This window comes from Hydra vulgaris, chromosome 06 (genome assembly GCF_038396675.1).
Source record: "Hydra vulgaris chromosome 06, alternate assembly HydraT2T_AEP".
Classification (NCBI taxonomy): Eukaryota; Metazoa; Cnidaria; class Hydrozoa; order Anthoathecata; family Hydridae; genus Hydra; species Hydra vulgaris.
The window spans coordinates 7,283,559-7,305,011 of NC_088925.1; the positions used below are offsets into that span (position 1 = coordinate 7,283,559).

Sequence of the window (21,453 nt, forward strand, 5' to 3'; positions counted from 1 at the left end):
AGAAAAGTAAGCATACTTTTCTTTTATATACTTAAATTTTCACCAAAGTTCGGTACTTACCCTGATGCTTTTATATTAGTTAAAACAATCTTAAATTCAATAATTATTTGGACATTACAAGTTGTAGTTAAATAACATTACTTTCTATATTTTCAAAGCTATTCGAACGCCTAATTTATAATAAAACCTTCGAATATTTTATTAAAAACTACTAAAATAATTCGGATTTCAGAAAAACCATTCAACTGAGTTTGCAATTATTGAAGCAGTCAACCAAACAACTGATGGATTTATCAATAACAAATTTACTTTTGGAGTACTTATTGATTTATCTAAAGTATTTGACGCAGTTGATAATTGCATTCTTCAAGATGAAACAAAGCATTACTTTATAACTAATAAAAATCTCACATGTCGAAAGCAATATGTGCATTATGTACAATTCGGAGCATTAAATTTCTTATGCAGAATTCCTCAAAGATCGATCCGTGATCCCTCCTATATAAATAAGCGGTTGTGGCGCAGTGGTTAGAGCGCTTGCTTTAAAAACAAGAGATTCATGGTTCGAAGCGAGCTCTGGGCATATTTCGCGCCATCATTAAGGTAGAAGGCGTGAACTTCCAAGCTAAATTCTCTTCTGCCGTGCAGTGTGACAAGACCGCTAGTTCTTTTCCTGGAGCACCAAAAAAAAAATTATAATGACTTTTGTAACGAGTCATTAAAACTAAACTCTATAATATTTGCTGATAATACAAAACTATTTCTTTCCAATAATGATACTAAACAACTATATACGGATGTACTAATATATATACTATATACAAATATATACTGTACGGTACTATATACGGATAAACCAAAAAAGTAAATATTTGGTTTAGGCAAGTAAACTATATAGTTTATAGTAACTTATAGTTGAGAAATGAGTTATACTTTGTTCTGTAAAAAAAACAAAAAGAACAAGAGTTTAACATGCCTCTTAAGTTGCTTGATCGTTTTTTAAATAACAAACTAATTAAAAACAAATCATTATAAAATTAAGGAATTCTTGATAACGAAAATTTACCCTAGCTTCTTTAAACAGAACATGGAATGCAAGCCAAAAAGAATGCAAATATACAATGAAGTCTTTAAGTTGATTTAGGTTTCAAAAATAAAAAAAAAAAATTTTTTTCTAGTTTTATCCCTTTAGTTTTGTTAGATTTTAATGGTTTTCTTTTAGTTATTATTATTAGTATTTTTTTTATTACTTACTTTTTTTTACCATGTGATACATTTTGTTTGAGTTTTTATCAGGCTTTATAAAAAGATTGAATTGACGTGTCCTTATCTTCTTTGAGTTTTTACCTGTTCTTACAATTTCTTTTTGAACTTTATTATTTACTTTTTTAATTTAATTTTTTATATATATATTTAAATTAAAGTGTAAATTTTTATTTTATGCTAAACAGAGAAAAAAAAGCATAACTTACTCTTTAGAACGTTCCTAATATACATATAGGGTTTTTATCGACTTAGATAAGCTTTCGATACAATCTAAATTTGCGGAATAAGCAGGTTTAAATTAGTTAACAAGCAATTTATATTATTGAAAGCAATTTGTATACGTTTTGTAGTATCACCAGTAAAATTTGCTTAATATAACCAATAAAGTTGCTCAGAGACCAATATAAGTTCGTCTTCTCTTGCTTATTTATATCAACGGCCTCCATAAAGCTTTAAATTTGATGATGATTATGTTTGCACATGACACGAACTTCTTTTTTTTTTATCTTATAATAATATTACTTAACTATTTAAAAATATGAATAATGAACTAGATTACAATAAACACACAATACCAACAACAACAACAACAACAACAACAACAACAAAAAAGCATAAAAGTATTATACTTTTAAAACTAGTTTCAAGTTTCTTGGTATTTATATTGATAAAATCTGACACGGATTAGAGTTTCATGGTATTTATATTGATAAAATCTGACACGGATTAGAGTTTATTGGTATTTATAATGATAAAATCTGACACGGATTAGAGTTTCTTAGTATTTATATTGATAAAATCTAACACAGATTAGAGTTTATTGGTATTTATATTGATAAAATCTGACACGGATTAGAGTTTCTTAGTATTTATATTAATAAAATCTGACACGGATAAATCGCATTAAAAATTTGACAAGTAAAATATCAAAAAATATTGGAACTTTATAAAAGCAAAAAGTTTTTTAAATAAGCACTTTACATAAGCTATATCATTCACTCATTCATTGTCACAAAAACTAAAGTATATAAAGTAGTTAAAACTATTTTAACGAAGGTAATTATCATCAACAGAAGCATTTTGCAAGCTTTATTAATTTTAAGGATCGATTTACTCATGCCAAGCCTCTATTAATTGAAACGATTTTTTTAAATATATATATGAGCCTGACATTTAATGTTTTGTGCGTCATGTTTAAGTGTAAACACCATCTATCCCCTGTACCACTTCATAATTTTTATAACGAAATATATATATATATATATATATATATATATATATATATATATATATATATATATATATATATATATATATATATAATTTATCAAATGATAACAACACTGGTCAATCAGCTTATCAAATTAATTTTGCAAAAAATTAGTATATTATTTGTATATATTTTTAAATAAAATTAAAAATGTGTATACATTTTATTTTCAAATATAATGAATACTCAATAATATAATAAATAATACTAAAGAAAATGTGAATATTTTAATAATATGAAATTATGACAAGTAAAATTTTTAGTGGTTTTGACGACAAGACTTTACAATCTTCTACGAGTCCCCACGTTTCTTTATTTGTTAATAACGATCATGTAAATTTTTATTGAATATTTGTATTTTATAACGAATAGCTTTTTTAAAACGTAATTAACAACGGAAAATAAAACAAACAAACAAAACAAAACATTAAAAAAAAAAAAAAAAAACAAGAAGTGCAAATATAACAGTTGCAACATAAACCATATTTATGTATACAAAACTATTTTTTAACAGTACTCTGTACTTTTTGAAGCACTTTTTTGGCCATAATTACGCAGGCTTTTTAAATATTCAAAAATTGTTTATAAATATATTTAATTTTAAAGCGTATTTAAAAAAAGTTGAGGAGCTATCGCCTTATAAACCCTCCCCCCCCCCCCTCAAACCTCAAACTTTATTTTCAGTTACACTTGTATATGAGTCACGGTTATTTTGTGAGCAGATGTGTTTTTTTTAGGCCGGCAGATACTTTTGTATTTCAATTTTGTATAACAAGCAGAAGTTCATTTTATAGAAAAATTCTATAATAAGAAATCAATTTATTATTTAAGAAAAGAGACTAATTATGCTAAAGTATGAAAATGTATAAGCACAGTTAAAAATGAAACTATTGAATTTATTAATAACAAAGATATATGCTACATTTGAAATTTGACACACTAGTTACCCAGCGACAGAAATGGAAACTTTTTTTTCAATATAGTTTATTTTAATATATTATAAATTTTAATATACTATAAAAACAGTTATATTTAAAATAACTTTTTTAAAGTATCCTTGCTGTAACGCTTAACCGATGTTTGATTGTTTTTGGTTGACCATGATATACTTTTCAAACAAACGGAAACGGAATTTTTTAATAAGTGTATTTTATAAATGTTTAAATTTAAAAAGAAATATTAACTGCGTAACCATGCAACAAATTAGCGCAAATCAACTTTCCTTGTTTCGAATTTAGAAAGTTTTATTACTTTGAAAAACAATGGGAAAAAAAAGGTTGAAACAGTTTTTAAAAATAAGATTAAAAAAAAAGAAAAAGGAAAAATTAGATTTATAATGATTTCTAACAGAACATTAAGTCTTTTAACAATGTGTGTTGGAGAAAAATTGAAAAAGGCCAATATAAATAACCGCATTTTTAGATTGTTTCCTATTAGGTCTACACACAAAAAAGTTCTTATCCAATGACATTTATCTTTTTACTTCCGTGACGTTTATTTGTTTTGATAAAAGATTTGAAAAACACGTGAGTTTTGTTATCAATAAAAAAAAAAAAAATATCAATAATAATAATTCAACATAAAAATTGGTAAAGAAAATGAATGAAAAAGATGAGTTTTATGATTTCTTATATGGAATTCAACTTCATCAGTTTTATGAAAAACTTATAAATGATTTGCATGTATCCCAAATCAATCATCTTGCTCACGTTAGTGAAGCGGATCTGTTATCTTTGAATATGTCAAAACCAGAATCACGACGTTTAATTGAAAGTCACAAAAGTTATCAAAAACACAGCGTTTTTAAAAAGTTAAGGGTAAGAACTAAATTAAAAAAAAAAAACAACAAAAAAAAGAAAATTATATATTGAAGAAATAATTTTTTCCGTTAATACAGAATATACAGTATTAATACGAAATTATTCCGTATGATTCCATTTTTTGCACTAATACTCCAATTTTAGTTTAATAAAACTGAATAAATTAATTTTAAGTATTAGTAAATTTATTTGATATTTGATACATTTTCTTTCTGATGATAAATTGGAGCGGAATTTTTTGTTACATATGGTAGTCTAAAAGTCATACTTTTGGTTCGAGATATTTTCTCAATTGTCTAATTTTGAATCTAAATTTAATTGGTTATTCAAATTGGACAAGATTTGTTTAGATAACCGAAATAGTTAAAGATAAAAAAAATTTCATTTTTTTATTTAAAAAAATTGAAAATTTGATTTTTAGTACAATTTATAATTGGTATGTATGTGGGTTGAAAATTTTAAATTGATTAAATTATCGTTAGAAAAATCTTCAATGCAAGATTTTACAGGTGAAAATTATTTAAGTTGAACAATTCTAAAAGTTATGAGGTTTTTAGTTGCAAATTTTTGATATGCATTTGTTAAAAAAACTTTTGCTAAAGTCTTTTAACTTAAAATGTTATAAATTTATCAATTCTTATCTATCTAAATACCTACAGCTTGGTATCAAAAGATAGGTGTATTAGTAAGCTACAAATTTATAATTGCCTCTATCTACCAGGTGTTAGAAAGTGACTGGAGTTGATGTTTGACCGGGGCAGGGGCTGGGTTTGATAGAATATAGCAGGGGCCGAGGCCAGGTTTGTGACCAGGGCTGCATAAACATTTATACATCCTAAAATATATCTTTCTTATTCAAAATTTATGTTATATTTTGTATATAAATGCATATATAAACATCATTATGATCAATAAAATCATCATAATCATCATCATCATCATCATCATCATCATCATCATCATCATCATCATCATCGTCATCATCATCATCAGGCTTTACCCTCCTTCTTTAATGCTGTTTTTCTAGTATAAACAATCTAGAGCATTTTCTTTCCTTAACTAAAACTCATTCATGCAATATGTAAGGCACTTTCTACAAGTTTTCATGCTTCTACCACTACCATTTTCTCCTGAAGCTGCTACCTCTCTACATGCTGATATCTAAATCATTTTAATCTTCTCTAACAAACGTTGTTCAATATGACGTTTTTTTATAATCTGTCTAAGATTATGCCTAATTTTTTTGTCTTGCTAGAGTCACACGACACATCCATCTATCATCTTCTTTTTTAGCAAATACTACACCATATATATACTAAAGTTTATATAAATATGAAAGGATATTGTGTGCCAGCATCTAAATAAATAGCAAACATATACTTTTATACCCATAATATGTATGCATAAAGCACATCTTGGAAGCTTTTATTCTTTCTGGAATAAAAGTTTAAAAGCTTTTATTCCTTTTCTTTAATTTTTCTCCACATTTTACATTTTTTCTCTACATTTTTCACTATCTTGAGCAGTTGCTTTATTAAACATTAATCATTTTTTTTATCTTTTTTACAAGAACATCTCTCTTAAGAACAAATGTCCTTTTATTATTCCAAGAAGCCAATGTAAAAAGGTCCTGTCTAATGTTATTCTCAGTTTAATAAATCTTGTATCTCATCTCAGATGTTAGATTCTAGAGACTTTTGGTAAGTCTTCAGTATCATTAGCTTAAGTAAGTCTATCATTTAATCTCTGATCTTTTTACTTTTCCTTAGAATATGGCAAAGTTATTTGCAAAGAAATCTTACTCTAGTTTGACTCTTAAATCTTTTTTTTACAAATACTATCATGGTCATTGCTCAAACCAGCTATTATCTCTATTAGGATAAACCAAAACTCATTCTTACTTGGCTTTTTATTCAACAAGTTGTATAAAATTATTTTATAAAAAGTATTATAAATTATTTTCCAGCTCCGGTTATCAACCCCTGCTAAATCGTATAATTTTGCCAGGGCCGAGTTTGCAAAAAGTCTAACAGAAAGTACCAAACCACTGCCTATTTTTGCATATATATATATATATGCATATTTTTTTTCAGTGTCAAAGCACTGAAAAAAAAATGCATATTTCTTTTATTAAAGAGTGCTTTTTTCAGCACAGCTTTTTTTGCCAACTTCCCCAACCTTTTGGAAAAAAAAAAAATCCATTGTCTTTTTTAAATTTTGGTTAAGATGAGATATATGTTAAATGTGGCAGTGATGGTTGCACACATCCTAAAATGAAAAAATATTTGATTCTTAAAAATATTTGTATCTTTAAAATATTTGTATCTTTAAATAAAATAAGTTAGAATGAAATATATTTCATTGCATTACTAAGAATATTGGTGTTGTATCTAATAAGAAAAAAGTTTTTAAATACAAAATGTAAAAAATTTTGCACATAATATTAGAATATGAGACGGCTAGAATTAGTTGACCCATTTGTGAATATAATTATCAAAATGGTGAATAATAATATCCAAATGGTTATCATATTAATCTAAATGTCAATTTAATACTAAATTCAATTTAAAATAAAACAGCTATATACATAAATCAAAAGCTGATAGAAGTTAACCTTTATTATGAAATCTTTCTCAAGAAAAATGTTTCAAAGAAAAATGATATACGAGTAGAATAGAAATTTGTTGATTTATTATATACAAATATAAATACCTATATTGATATATAAAAAGAAGTAATATATATATATATATATATATATATATATATATATATATATATATATATATATATATATATATATATATATAATTTTATTAAAAAAAATGCTATAAATGCAAAAAAAAAAGAGAAGATAATCTGCTATTGTTTTGAAAAGTTATAATTTATAAACTTACCTGAACTAGGTCGTTTAAATCAAATTAAAGTTTACATAAAAAAAGTTAAAATTAATGTGGAAAAACAGTGTAAAAGTCATTTATAAAAAATATTTAAAAAGCCTTTTCTCCATTGTTTATTGTATCAAACTAAGTTTAAGATTAATATAAAGCAATCCTTTTTTAAATTTATTATGCTTTTCTAAGGTATTTACTGCTCACTGCAGCTCTAATAGAATGTATTGTATTTAACATAAAGAGTATTTATTTATAGGTAAATTGTTAAGCATTGACTCTTCCTGATAGCTACATCTACTCAAGGTGAATTTATTCACCTAACATAAATTACAGAGTAGAGTATCAACAACAACACAACAATAGCAAACATGTTCTTATGTGCATACAGCTCACACCATGAATTAGCACTTTAAAATCTCTTTTTATAATTCATATGGATTTTTCTCAATTTCAATCCTTATATTATAATTTCTTTATTAAAAATTAAAAAAAACCACCCATGACACAAATTTAGCCATACTGCACAAATACTTTGTTAAATAATTGTAGGCTACAATTATTTAACAAAGTATTTAAATAAAGTAGGCTACAGCTGGATCATGTGCCCCATGTTTTTGTAGCAAATTTTTTTCGCTACCACAAACTGGAGTTCTAAAAATTTCAGCTTTGTGGGTAGGCAATCAGAGAATCCATGGGGCTGGGGCACCAGGGGTCAAACCCCACTTATTTTTTCAAAAATATAAATTTTTTGGATCTTAACAAAGTAAAGATAACTTCAAAAATATTGTCATCAAAAATTTTTTTGGTTTATACTTGTTTCAATTCATTTGATTATTTAAAAAATAAAATAAAGTGTCAAGATTGCGTTATTATTTGCTTAGATGCGTCAACAGTCAAAGTCCACATATGTCCAGTTGTTGTTACAGGTACTTCAATGATACGAATTGTGTTGGTAATTAAAACCTAACACTCATGTGGCCAGTTTAGAAGTTTGCTAAAAGAACTGTAGAATAGCATAAACATTACCATAACATCTTGCTCAATGTTTTCAATTTCATTTATTATACCAATCCAATCAAATGTATCATATTTACACAAAATAAATTCACCAAATTTCAATGTATAGATATTTATTTGCCGATTAGATTGAGAGCTTTAAATACCATGAAAAGAAAATATGCCTGTTATATTAACATCTTCACTTGATTATTTAAAGCTAATAATATCTATGGATTCTAGGTTAAATTGATAATAGCTCCTAGTTCCAGAAATTGTTCTACTTATAAAATATTTTCATAGTGATGGGAGATGGTTAAAGTTTTGTCAATTGTTATTCCAGGTTTTTAAATTCCAGAAATTTAAAAAATCTTTTACAATTAATTAGTTTATGACAAGTATCATTTAACAGTTTTCCCAAATCACACAAATCCATTCTTACTGTAAAACTAACTACTAAGTTGTATTTCGAATTAATTAAAAATGAGAAACCAATAGAAATTAATATAATTAAAGGGTCAAATCATTATATTTCAACCAATTTGAAGAAAACTTTGTGGGTCACCATCTCTGATTTTCCTGATTTTTACATATTGTTATGTGCATTATGTAGATAGTTTAAATTTGAAATTACAGGCTTCCAAGTACAACGGTTCAGAAATTATAGCCTTAGAAACATGACACAATGGCTCCCCTCGATTTACAAATGGTCAAAACAGACTACTTTAGAACTGTATAACTTTTTTCTCACTTTCAACAAGTGTCTCATTTTTTCTAGAGCTATTTTCTGGATAGTTCTCTCTTTAAAAAAAAGTGGTTTTTATTACATTGTGTTAAATTAGAAAAAAATTATGACCTTCTCTACTTTGGAAAAAATTCTAAAATTGCTAAAATATGCCAAAATGAAACTAACTGAGCATTATTCTATTCATCCACAAGTCTTTACAGATAAATTTTCGGATTAGCTACTACTGTCTGCAATAAATGGGCAAAATACAAGCACCTTGTTGCAGTTTAGAACTCAAATATATCTAAAAGCAAAATGTCCGCCTAAAGAGTCCCATTTTCAGCCTTATATGCTGTTAATCTTAGATCAAAACACTTTGTTTTGATCTAAGATTAGCAGCAGATAAGACCATTAGACCCAACTATCTGAAAATGCAAACATAAACTTGTCAAATCCACACTAAAAATGCCAGCATTTTTAAATCACTCTATTTTTCAATTATCAACAGTTGAATGTGTTACTATAAACCAGTGCCCCTCTAATCTGCCTACTGGCCTATGTAAAGGGTGCAATTAATTGTAAGTCATTTCTTAATAAAAAGAAAGATATGGTTGGTTGTCCTCTCCTTGAGCTGGTCTTTATAGTAGATAGGGGCACAAATAAAGGGGTCAGTAGCTTTTTATTATGGTTCAAATAAAGGTCTCTAAATTATTTAGATATTTAGATACTTAATATTTAAACATCTAAATTAATTTCAAAATGAAACCATTATTTCTTAAAATTCTATTTTATTATAGGTAAGCAGTGGTCTGTAGGTGGTCTGACCCCCCCCCGCCCCTACTCTCTAAGGTGAGGGGGAGGGGTTTGGGTGGTACCAATCAAAGGGGGAGGGGGGCATTTATTTTTTAACATGATACGATTGCTCTTTTTTTATCTATGTATGTTTATATGTCTTCAATAATTTATTTATTTATTTTAGAGATCCTTTCGAATATCTAAGAAAGAAGTTGATGAAAACTGTAAATTTATTAGCTCACCTCAAAACTGTATTAGCAGCAATTCAAAACCTGTTGTAAATTGCCTAATAAAAGAAAATGATATAGTATTCAAAGATTTGATTGGAAAAGGTGCATTTGGTTATGTTCAAAGTGCTGTTTGGACTGTTCAACATAATAAAACAGTATGTTTAGTAGCCTAATATGTGGGTTAATAAATTTTTCTTTAGTTACTTATTATTATTTTTTAACTATATGTTTCTTATTATGTTGCTTTTCTTCTAGTAACTTTTTTTGTGCATTGATTTAGCGTGTTTATTCTTGTTGCATAAGTTATTTATAATATCAGATTTCACTTTCATCTATATATTGATACTTTGAATATTTATTGAAAAACTTCAAAGCCTTGTGTTTAAGGCTTATGTTTAAGACTTCCCAAGGTCTCTGGGGACTACTACAGCCAAGGAGACTTTTAATTTGCAATATTCTCTCTTAACCCTAAAATCCAAAACATAAACCTTGTTAAACTTGGTGATAGTACTAAGAAGAAGGTTGAGGTACTTTCAGAGGCATAGAGAGTAGTAGGCATAGAGGCATAGTGTAGAATCAAATCTCTTGATTGTGAGCTGAGTTTAGTTACCACTACTACTACATTTGCCAATAACTTTATAAAATAATTAGTGATGCACTGATTAATTGGCATCGGCATTGACATCCGCTTATTCGGCCACTTTTTGCACAATCAGAATCGGCATTGGCCTTTTTTTTTATTAATTTACCAATTTTCCAACCAATGGCATTTTAATATTTTTATATTGCATTATTTTAATAATTAAATAATAAATATACTTAACTTTATGGATTACTTAGAATGCATAAAGTTAAGTTTATTTATTATTTTTCTTTGTTTCTAATATCTTCTAGGGCATCCCAAGAAGAGGCACACAGAGACTTTGTGATGCCTGGGGGTAGATTGTTACAGCATTTCTATATTGCTTCCCCCGCATTTTTTAACTAATAATAAAAAAATAATAATAAAGCACTTCTAGTATTTAAAAATTATTTGTGCAAGTTCTGTATTCAAGACATTGCAGGAATCAAACAGTTAAACACAACAAGAAAAATTTCTGGATTTGATATTGTCTTTATTATCTCAAGATGGCTTCATTAGCTTTTTGTTCAGCTAAGTTAAAGAGTGACAGCATCATAATTCACTCTTTTTGCCAGATCTGCTATATCTGGCAAATAAAGTGAGTTATGATGTCTCATCATAATTCACTCTTTTTGCTAAAGGATGAGACAGTTGTTAAGGCAATCCAATGCTACTGTAGATTTTAAATTATTCTTGATCAGAGCTACCTTACTGAAGCATTTCTTCTCTTTAGACACAGATACTAGTAAGTTAAGAAAGATTTGAAGGCAGATGCATATTTTTGGATAACAGCCTTCAAATCCAAGGATTGATTGCTATGATCAGATGATGTCAAATAAAAAAAGGGTTGAAAACTCAGACTAGCATGTATTAGAAACTTTTTTTTTTAACTCTAAATAGTAATAGTGTGGAATTATATTTGCAAGTATTTTTTATAAAAAGTATTTTTATAAAAAAAAAGTTGTTACTAGATGGCTGCTAGCAGGTAGCAATTTTAATTTTTTTTTAATCAATAAAGGTTAGTTTAATGTTGTTGATACCACTGTTATAATACGCAAAAACTTGAACTAAAGTATGTAGTAATAAGACTGCTTTTAAAGTTGCTTTTAATGTGTTAATGTTTGCTGAGTTAAAAAAAACTTTCCAAACCTTAAGTCATTAAAAATGAATGACCAAAGTAGTGAATAACAGTTTATATATAATAAAATAACACTAGGAGCGTTTTTAATTTATTATTCATGTAACTAATTATAGGGTTGCCATTATCCTCTTTTTTATGTAGGAGGACTGTGTAAGAGTAATTAGCAGTAAACAACAAGTTTGTGTTAAAATGTTAATAATATTCAAACACCACTCAAAGTCCCAACAATTAAACAGGATTTTACCATCATAGTTTCATATGACTTAAAAGTTAGTGTTGTTTTAGATTAGTTGAAATAAAAGCATTGATGGCATATGTTAGTAGGCTGTGACAGACTTTTCGCACTTGTAGCTAAACTTATGATGTACATTTTGTGTACTTTATGTACCCTCATCCTCAATTAGCTATACAAGCTTGGTTAACACTAGGGTAATTTTATTACCCTAGTGCATGATCTTTATTTACTCGTCAGGGGAATAAAACTAAAAACACTAGAAAGACTGATTGATTAAAAAAAGTTATCTGTTAAACCAAAACTCTAAGTTAACGAATGTATATATCCGCTGCATCTATAGCTATATCAGTCTATGTATGGGCACTTTCCTGCACTTAATGCTATATCATGGGTTAACAATTGTTCCTTTTCTGTGACAGTTTTTATAAACAGTATGTTGATGACATAATTGCTATCTTTAATTCTGAATATGAAGCTTAAGAATTCCTTTAACATGCCAATAAATAGCATAAAAATTTGAAATATATGATGGAAAAAGTACAAGAAAACCAGATTGATAAATCTAATTACAAACATTATATTGTTTACAGTATAAGTTTTGTAATTATTTACAAACATTTATATTGTAACACTAATTGGTCATTTGCTATAGGATTTCATACATAATTTCTTATAACAAATGACTTTCTATGTAGAATAAAAAATATTTTTCAGTTTTGTTTAAAATTATTGACTATGAAGTTACGGGAAAATAAGTGCACCTGTTTAAATATTGTCAATGACCTAAATATAAAAAACTTTAAGCTTCTGTACATTTAAAATTAACACTATTAAAAAATGAAATTTTTTCTGGAAAATCATAAAATGTTTTTGAAAAAAGATAATTAAATTAAATTGATATTTAAAACTAATAAGATACAAGATAAAATAGTGGTTAACAAACCTATGTACAAAGACATAGATTTGTTTATTAGTTGCAAAAATATCAAATAGTAGTTCACTAACCAAGTAAATAAAACTACTGATGAACTTTTTCACATACTATGAACTTTTCTATTTAGTTTCAACTGCCAGTTTGTATTTTATTTTGGTTTTGATTTTATTGATTGACTGTTTATTGTGTTTAGTAATTAATTTTATTAATTTATTGTGTATGTTTTTTGTACAAAATATTTTTTATTATATATATATATATATATATATATATATACATATATATATATATATATATATATATATATATATATATATATATATATATATATATATATATATATATATATATATATATATATATATATATATATATATATATATATATATATACATAGAGGGTGTTAGCCAGAAAAAAAATTCATACAGCGTTTTAGCGAAATTGGGAATTTAGGTGCAGCTAAAAACAAAAAAAAAGGTCATTACATTCTGACATTTAAAAAAGGAGATTTTTTAGATACAATTAAGTTTCAATAAAAATTTTCTATTTTTGCTGGGTTATTCATAGGAATATTTTTCTGTTTTATTTTTCAGGAATATTTTTATATTTTATAAATGTTTAATTATAATTATTCAACTTGTTTTATTTTGAGCAATTTTTGTCAGTTTTCATTTTTAAATTGCTTCTCTCCTTTGTTTAATATTGTTGAAAGAAAACTAGAACAAAAGACAATTTTTTGCAATTTTAATGAATGAATAAATAAATTTATTTATTGAAACTTTGATCTATTTTAATTGCGTAAATCACTTTTAAATACAGTTTTAAAAGGTTTAAACGATTAGTTACATATATTGTCTTCTTTTATTTTCATTTTTAAATTATAGATGTAAAAAAAATGCTAAATAGTATTTCACAAAACATTTTTGACGATTTCCAAGATCCTCTTGTAACTTTTTAACTTGCTAAAACAACTTTTTAATGACAGTCGATAAAAAAAACTATACATTATACTTAGGAATGCCAGAATTTTACGGCTTTTACGAAAGAAAACACTAAAAAAAAATTATTACAGGTTTGTAAAATCCGTAAAGTTGTAATTTTTGTAAAATCCAGACTTTTGACAACCCTAATGATATGGAAAGATTTCGATTATTACAGATTTAAAATACTTAGTATTTTTAAACCAAAAATTTTAAAATAGTTATAAATTTTTTTTAACTTTCTTACATAGGTAATTGTATTATTGTTCATCATATTTTATATTACAATTTTTATCATAAGATAAATTCAATTAGTAAAAACTTATTTAAATCGATAGCTTTTAAATAAAAGTTAAATTAAAATTTCCGAAATTTTAATAACCTTTTATTGAAAAATTGGTTGGCTCGCTAATTTCCGTCAAATATAATGCTACTTTTTTTAAAATACTCGGTGTAGTTAAGGCGATTTACAAATTATTCGAATTTATTTATTTGAAATTGGCATGACTTTATAGGTGTGACTTTATAGTCGTGACTTTATGTCCAAACAAAAGCTTTAGACGTTATATTTTATTTCGCTTCAGGTTTTTTTAATATTTAAAGAATTTTTCTCTTTTTTATATAATTTTCTAATCCTTTTTACTACCCCTAATTGTGAATACAAAGAATACCATTTTGGAGCCTTTAGATCACTTTCGCTCAAAGTGTCTTAATTTACTATAGATCCTAGTTCTAATCGTTTCTGACCTATTAGCTTTATATAGTTGTCAAAATACAATATTTCTATCAATTTTTACAAAAAATACAAGAATTCCGAACTAAAAAGAACTTGCAATCAAGAAAAAGCGCCAATAAACTTTAAAAGTTTTTAATCTATGATGTTCATTTTACCTAAAAATCGTATTTATTTAAAATCTTATACGAATTTGGACAAGCAAATTAGGGTTTTAAGAAGATTTAAAAAAAAAAAAAAATCTACGGTCTGGGTTTTTTTGCTTCAAACATTTATAATTTATGATACCGCAAAATTTATCATTTTATTTTTTCTGTCTTTTCATGATTCACAGACCTGATCATTTAACGGAAATATGTAGTAGTCAACAAAATATTATACAGATGCTATAGTATTTTAAAATTGCCTTAACTACACCGAGTAAGTAACAAAGACATTTAAGGGGCAGATCAATTTTTTTCAATTTACAAATATACATTAAATATCTAAGTAAATTTTGAATTTGTAAATTAAAAAAAAATTAATTATTGTAATTATTGTAAACATTGTTTAATAATTAATAATATTATAATATTATTTAATTATCTTCTTTTATTTTTTACCAAATATAACATATACAATACGTTTCATTGCAAGTTTTATTTTTGATTTTTTTTGTTATTTTCGGTTTACTTTACCAGCTAACTTATTTTACCGAAATTATTAATAAATCTTTTAATATAAAAACGTTATTAACTTATTTTATATTATAATATTTATTAATATGCAAATTTTATTTGCAACTTTCTTAACTTAAGATAAAAAGCAAGAATGTAAATAAAGAGGTTTTGAATAAAAAAAATAAATTAATAAAATAATTTATTAAACGCATTGAACAATTTTAACTGGAGAATAACTGATGTCAATTAAAAATTAAAAACATTTTTTTTTCAACTTTTGAATGAATGATCTTGCTTGTTAATGACGACACTTTTTTTTTCACATTAAAAAATCGATCTTAATTCTTAATTGATTAACTTAATTCGTTTCCTTGTCGCGCGTACAAATTGCATTTTTTACTAATCTAGCGCAACAGTTTAAATCTGAGACTGATTAAATTTTTTTTTACCATGATCTTAAAAACCTTTAGGAATTTTAAACCAATTAGGAAACCGCATTATACGCGGCGCCATCAGGCTGGCTATCACCCTGATATATATATATATATATATATATATATATATATATATATATATATATATATATATATATATATATATATATATATATATAATTTTGCTTGATTTGAGACCTAATATGATGCACTTTTAAAAAACTTTTTTTTTTAATAAAATATGGAATGCCTTAAATGTTCAAAGGTCTTGAGGTACCCCTAAAAATTTAAATATTCAAAAATTTTGATTTGGATGCCTAACACTGAAATAGCTAATTTAGCTGAAATGGCAGGAAGAGTATGGACATTAGACTCAAAAGTCGAGTTTCAAAAAGAAAAGTTTTTTGCAAATACTTCTACATTATTTTTGGAAGCGATAATAAAATCACACTCATGAATTAGAAATGAAATATTCAACTTACGTTTTTTATTAATGCAGTTTAAGATTTTCAATAAGTTTGCAGAACATAACTTCTGAGATAAGATACAAGATTAAGTAAACTGGGTATAATAAAGCTTAGCAACAGTCAGCATCTTTTTACATTTCCCGTTTTTATTAAACTTTAAAAGTAAGGGGAGTTCATTTTTGTGCGGAATTTTATACGGAATCTGAATCTGAAAAAGGAAATAAAAATAAAACATGTCTTGTTGGGAGAATGCTCAGTTTTCAACAAAAAAAAGACTAAAATATGAATAATTTAAGGAAAAAAATTATAAATTAAAAAAAAATTTCAATTTTTTGATAAACTCAATATAAACTATGTTAGACTTTATAAAAGTATATTTTGTTAAAAAGTCAAAAAAATAAACACATAATAAGGGCTTTTGAAAAGGTTGCTTTTAGAAAAATTAGTTATTTTTTTCATATTTTAAACATTAAATGTTATCCTAAGGTGCACTATCTTTTCTAACAGTATATTATATACTAATACATTTATAATATATATTATATAATACTGATATCTTTATTAAACTATATATATAATTAACAATTAATAGTTTATAAATTTTATCTAAAACTTGTGAGTTCAACTAAGTTATATTTATCATTGTTTGTGCTCATAAAACCCCCACTGATTTCTTGTACTCTTATATATCCTACTTGTTTCTCATGGGAATATGTTTTTGCACAAACCTCTTTAACCTGTATTAAACATTAAAAACAATTTGTTCATTAAAAAATTTTAAATAAGTTATTATATTCTTGTAGTTGTATAAAAAAAAGAACTTGCTTAATGCAACATTCGATAGATTAGGAATAGAATGGCCAATCTGGAACAACCATAGCTTGTGAAAATATTTTATGACTGCATGGGTTGTGAAGCTTGTGGTAAGTAGTGGTTTGTGTATTGAGTAACTCAATTAGATTGGTCAGTTTATCAGTATCAGTATTTATGCATGGGGTTTTGTGAATTCTTACTGAAACTCTCCGAACAGGAGAGTTTCAGTAAGAATTGAGCGCCTTTTGCACTCCTAACTTTTATTCCTCTTCATCTTTGGAACACAAAAGAGTCTGAATAATACATTCACTAAATGCAAACCATTTTACAGTTTTCATTCTATTGCAACAAGTGCTGAACCAAATTAAACTCAGTATAAAAATATCTTAATTTAAAATATTCATACTAATAAAATTTATGTGCAATACAAATTAATTTACCTGTTTATCTAAACAACCTTTGTTATCACTATCTGAAATTTCCCATATCTAAAACAAAGTTACCATCATTATTATATAACGTAACATAATTATTATAAATTTACTTCTAATTTTAGTTATTTTATTCATTCCCAATGAATAAAATAACTAAAATTTTGTTTTTTTGTTTTTGGTATTTTAGTTGTTTCAATTGAAATAAAATATTTTGAGGTCCATCTAACCAGGAATGTTTTACCTTTATTTGAAACCAGCAAGGAAAATACACACCAACTATGAATTCAATAATTAAACATAGATTTCTGAGGTTTTTTTCTGTTAGAAAATGAATTGAAACCCACAATCTACCAAAACGGTTGGTTGTAGTGAGCCATCTGGAATGAGAAGCAGGCCCTATTTCAAGATTTATTAAATTTTCTGGTAACACTCCAGTTTTTATTGCTGTTACAATTCTGTATTCGTAAGCCTGATCAGCTGAAAGATCATTAAGTATTTTGTCTGGCAAAACAATGTGGTTCACCTAAAGTTACTTTTTTAAAGTTTATGTTTGCATGTTTGCATAAGAAGGACCTCGGCATATTTTATTCCAATTGAATTCCTTGAGCAAAAACATATTCCCATGAGAAGCGATTAGGATATATAAGAGCACAAAAATAGAAGTAGGGGTTTTATGAGCACAAACTATGCTGAATATAACTTAGTTGGATTGACATATTTTAAATAAAATTTATAAAATATTAATTGTTAATTATATGTAAATTTTAACAAAGATATCAGTATTATGTAATATATATTATAAAATGTATTAGTATATAATATACTGTTTATTATAACAAAAGTGTTTGACTTATTATTAGTTTTAGAAAAGACAGCGCACCCTACGATAACATTCAAATGTCTAAAATATGAAAAAATCGACTAATTTTTCTTAAAGCAACCTTCACAAAAGCCTCCATTATGTGTTTATTTTTTTGACTTTTTAACAAAATATACTTTCATAAAGTCCAATATAGTTGATATTAAATTTATCAAATAATTGAAATTTTTTTTTTCAGATTTAGATTCCGTATCAAATTCCCCACAAAAATGAACTCCCCTTACTTCTAAAGTTTAATAAAAACGGGAAAAAAACAACTCACTTTACCATAACATTCTTTGTCAAAAATATGAAAAAAGTGCAAGATTTTTATAAAAATAACCTTCACAAAAACTCCTTTTCTGTGTTTATTTTTATGACTTTTTGAGCCTAATAATCAAGTTTCTTAAAATTCAACATAACAATGACTGAGTTAATCAAAAATTTTGGAAAGAAATTTTTTTTTTAAATTATAGTTTTGCCCTGTTAAAAAAGTCATATTTTAGTCATTTTTCCATTCAAAACAACACTGACCCACCCAAAAGACATTATTTTTTAAAATTTTTTTGCAGATTCAAAATCTCCATAAAATTCTTCACCAAAAGTAACCTTGCCTTTTTTGATATTAAAAAAAAATCGACACACCCTAATATATATATATATATATATATATATATATATATATATATATATATATATATATATATATATATATATATATATACACTAACATAATTTACACTAAAATACACTAACATAATTTACATATATATATATATATATATATATATATATATATATATATATATATATATATATATATATATATATATATATATATATAATATATATATATATATATATATGTATGTATATGTATATATATGTATACATATATATATATAAATATATATCTATATATATCTATATATATCTATATATATATATATATATATATATATATATATATATATATATATATATATATATATATATATATATATAATTTAAAAATATCTATAATATTTTGTTTAATACATTTTTATTTCATTGGATAGATTTTAGTTGCAGTAAAATGTTTACAAGGATCCAAAGAGAGTGGGATTGCTGCAATGCAGGATGATTTAATTCAAGAAGCAAATGCAATGAGCAAATTAACCCATCCTAATTTAATTCGCTTGTTTGGTGTTGTTATGGCTTCACCTATGTGTCTTGTGAGGGTTTTGCTAGAATATTTTGTTGTTTGATTATATACCATCTTTAATTTTAATGCTAATATTGAAATAATGAAAGTAACTGGTATTTTTTTTATTGCTCATTTTTATAGGTATTTGAGCTTGCCCCTTTAGGAAGTTTATTACGAAAAATTCGAAATGAGCCAGAAAAGTTTCTAATATCGACTTTGTGTAGTTTTCTTGTCCAAATTGTTGCAGGAATGAAGTATCTTGAGGCTCATCATTTTGTTCATCGAGATCTTGCTGCTCGCAATATATTATTGATGACTTATGAAAAGGCACTTAAAGTTTTATTTTTGATATTTTATAGTTGATATTATTATATTATTGATATTATTGATATTATTATATAATTTTGTTTTTTTTATTTTGTTATTGTTGTTTATTTTTCTAGGTAAAAATAGGGGATTTTGGATTAGCAAGACCTTTATCAAATTCATCTTACTATGTAATGCAGCCTGATACCCAAATACCCTTAGCATGGTAACATTCTTTGTAGTTTATTACAATTTTCCCCTTTTAATTTAATATAATTTGTTTATTTACATTTATTGTATCTATGTATATATGGAGGAGGAGGGGGGGGGGGGTTAATAAAAGGAGGGGGTGGGTTGAATTTTTTTATGTTACAATATAAGTATTTTTTATAAAAATGTTTTAGTTTATATATCCAAACTCATATTTTTAACAAAAACTATTTAAATCTAGCATGGCTTGCGGTAAATTGCAAATTTTCTAACAGCTTTTTTATAATAATTTCAATAGGATTTAATATGTTTTATACTTTAGTGAGACTTTGTAAGGCCAATTTTCACTAATTTTTTTCTTTGATAACAAATAAAAGCTAATAAACAGACGGGGGGGGGGGGGGGTCTTATCAAGCTTGGGGTGGGTGGGAAAATTTTTCAAAAATGAATAAACGTCCAGCCCCTTTTTATTAGGGACTCGAGAATACTGTTTTTTATTATTTAATTCTATTTCATTGTTCTTTTTTATTTTTGTTTTATCAACTGATTTATTTAAGGTGAAGCACAGCATAGTGTACATAGCTCAACTGACTTAAACATGTAGAGCATGCAGGGGTTGTACATACATTATCTGGCTTAAATAGATAAATATGCAACACGTGTTGCTACATTGACTGAGTATTTTGGTGTGGGTAGGCAGTCTATTGATTTAAAAGAAAACTCTTTTTTAAGTTTTTAAACTTTTCTGGTCTTCTTAAAAAAAAATTATGTTTACATTATATGGGAAAATTTAAAGACAGTCAAACAATGATGTATATATATATATATATATATATATATATATATATATATATATATATATATATATATATATATATATATACACACATACATGTTCAACCCATAGAGGTTAGAAAAGTTTTACCATATTTTGTTGACATAAAAGATAAATTAAAAAACAAGACTGGAAAGTTTTTTTTAATAATAGATTGCCTGCCCTACCCAAAACCTTGGGTTGATGTAGCAGCACTCACATGTTCTGCGTATTTTTCTTCAGTTGATGTAGCAGCACTCCTCGCATGTTCTACCTATAAGTCAGTCAAAGTATGCACTCTAAAAACCATAAAAAAGATAAATAAAATTTAAAAAGAAAAGCACTATAAAAAATAAAAAAAACACATGCATTAAAAAAAAAAAATCCAAATCAATTAAGTTTGCATTTTTGCAGTAATACCAAAAACATTTATTTTGCAATTATCTTAATGGTTTAAATCTTGGTTTAGTGGTTTTAATGGTTTAAATCTATTTTAATGGTTTAAATCTTTAAACAACACAAAAATGTTGGACAAAAATCAAAAGTAATTAAAAGTGACGTATAAATATCCTACCTTGAGTCAAATAACTTACTGTCAAACAATAAATACGGTTTTCGAGCCTCTCGC

General features: G+C 25.8%; 1 protein-coding gene across 4 annotated transcripts in view; it reads left to right on the forward strand.

Annotated features, from left to right (window-relative positions):
• Positions 1-3,761: 3,761 nt before the first annotated feature.
• Positions 3,762-21,453, forward strand: part of LOC100208784 (activated CDC42 kinase 1) — a 43,416-nt gene continuing 25,724 nt past the window's right edge. Inside the window, exons 1-5 of one of the 4 annotated variants that reach the window (XM_065799100.1) lie at positions 3,762-4,353; positions 9,953-10,174; positions 19,368-19,523; positions 19,637-19,822; positions 19,939-20,027. In XM_065799100.1, the coding sequence (XP_065655172.1) occupies positions 19,422-19,523; positions 19,637-19,822; positions 19,939-20,027 (377 nt within the window). In that variant the 5' untranslated portion in view covers positions 3,762-4,353; positions 9,953-10,174; positions 19,368-19,421. Of the gene's footprint in view, positions 4,354-4,666; positions 4,866-9,952; positions 10,175-19,367; positions 19,524-19,636; positions 19,823-19,938; positions 20,028-21,453 lie in introns of those variants that run through there. The other 3 variants (XM_065799098.1, XM_065799099.1, XM_065799101.1) reach the window with 3 other exon arrangements.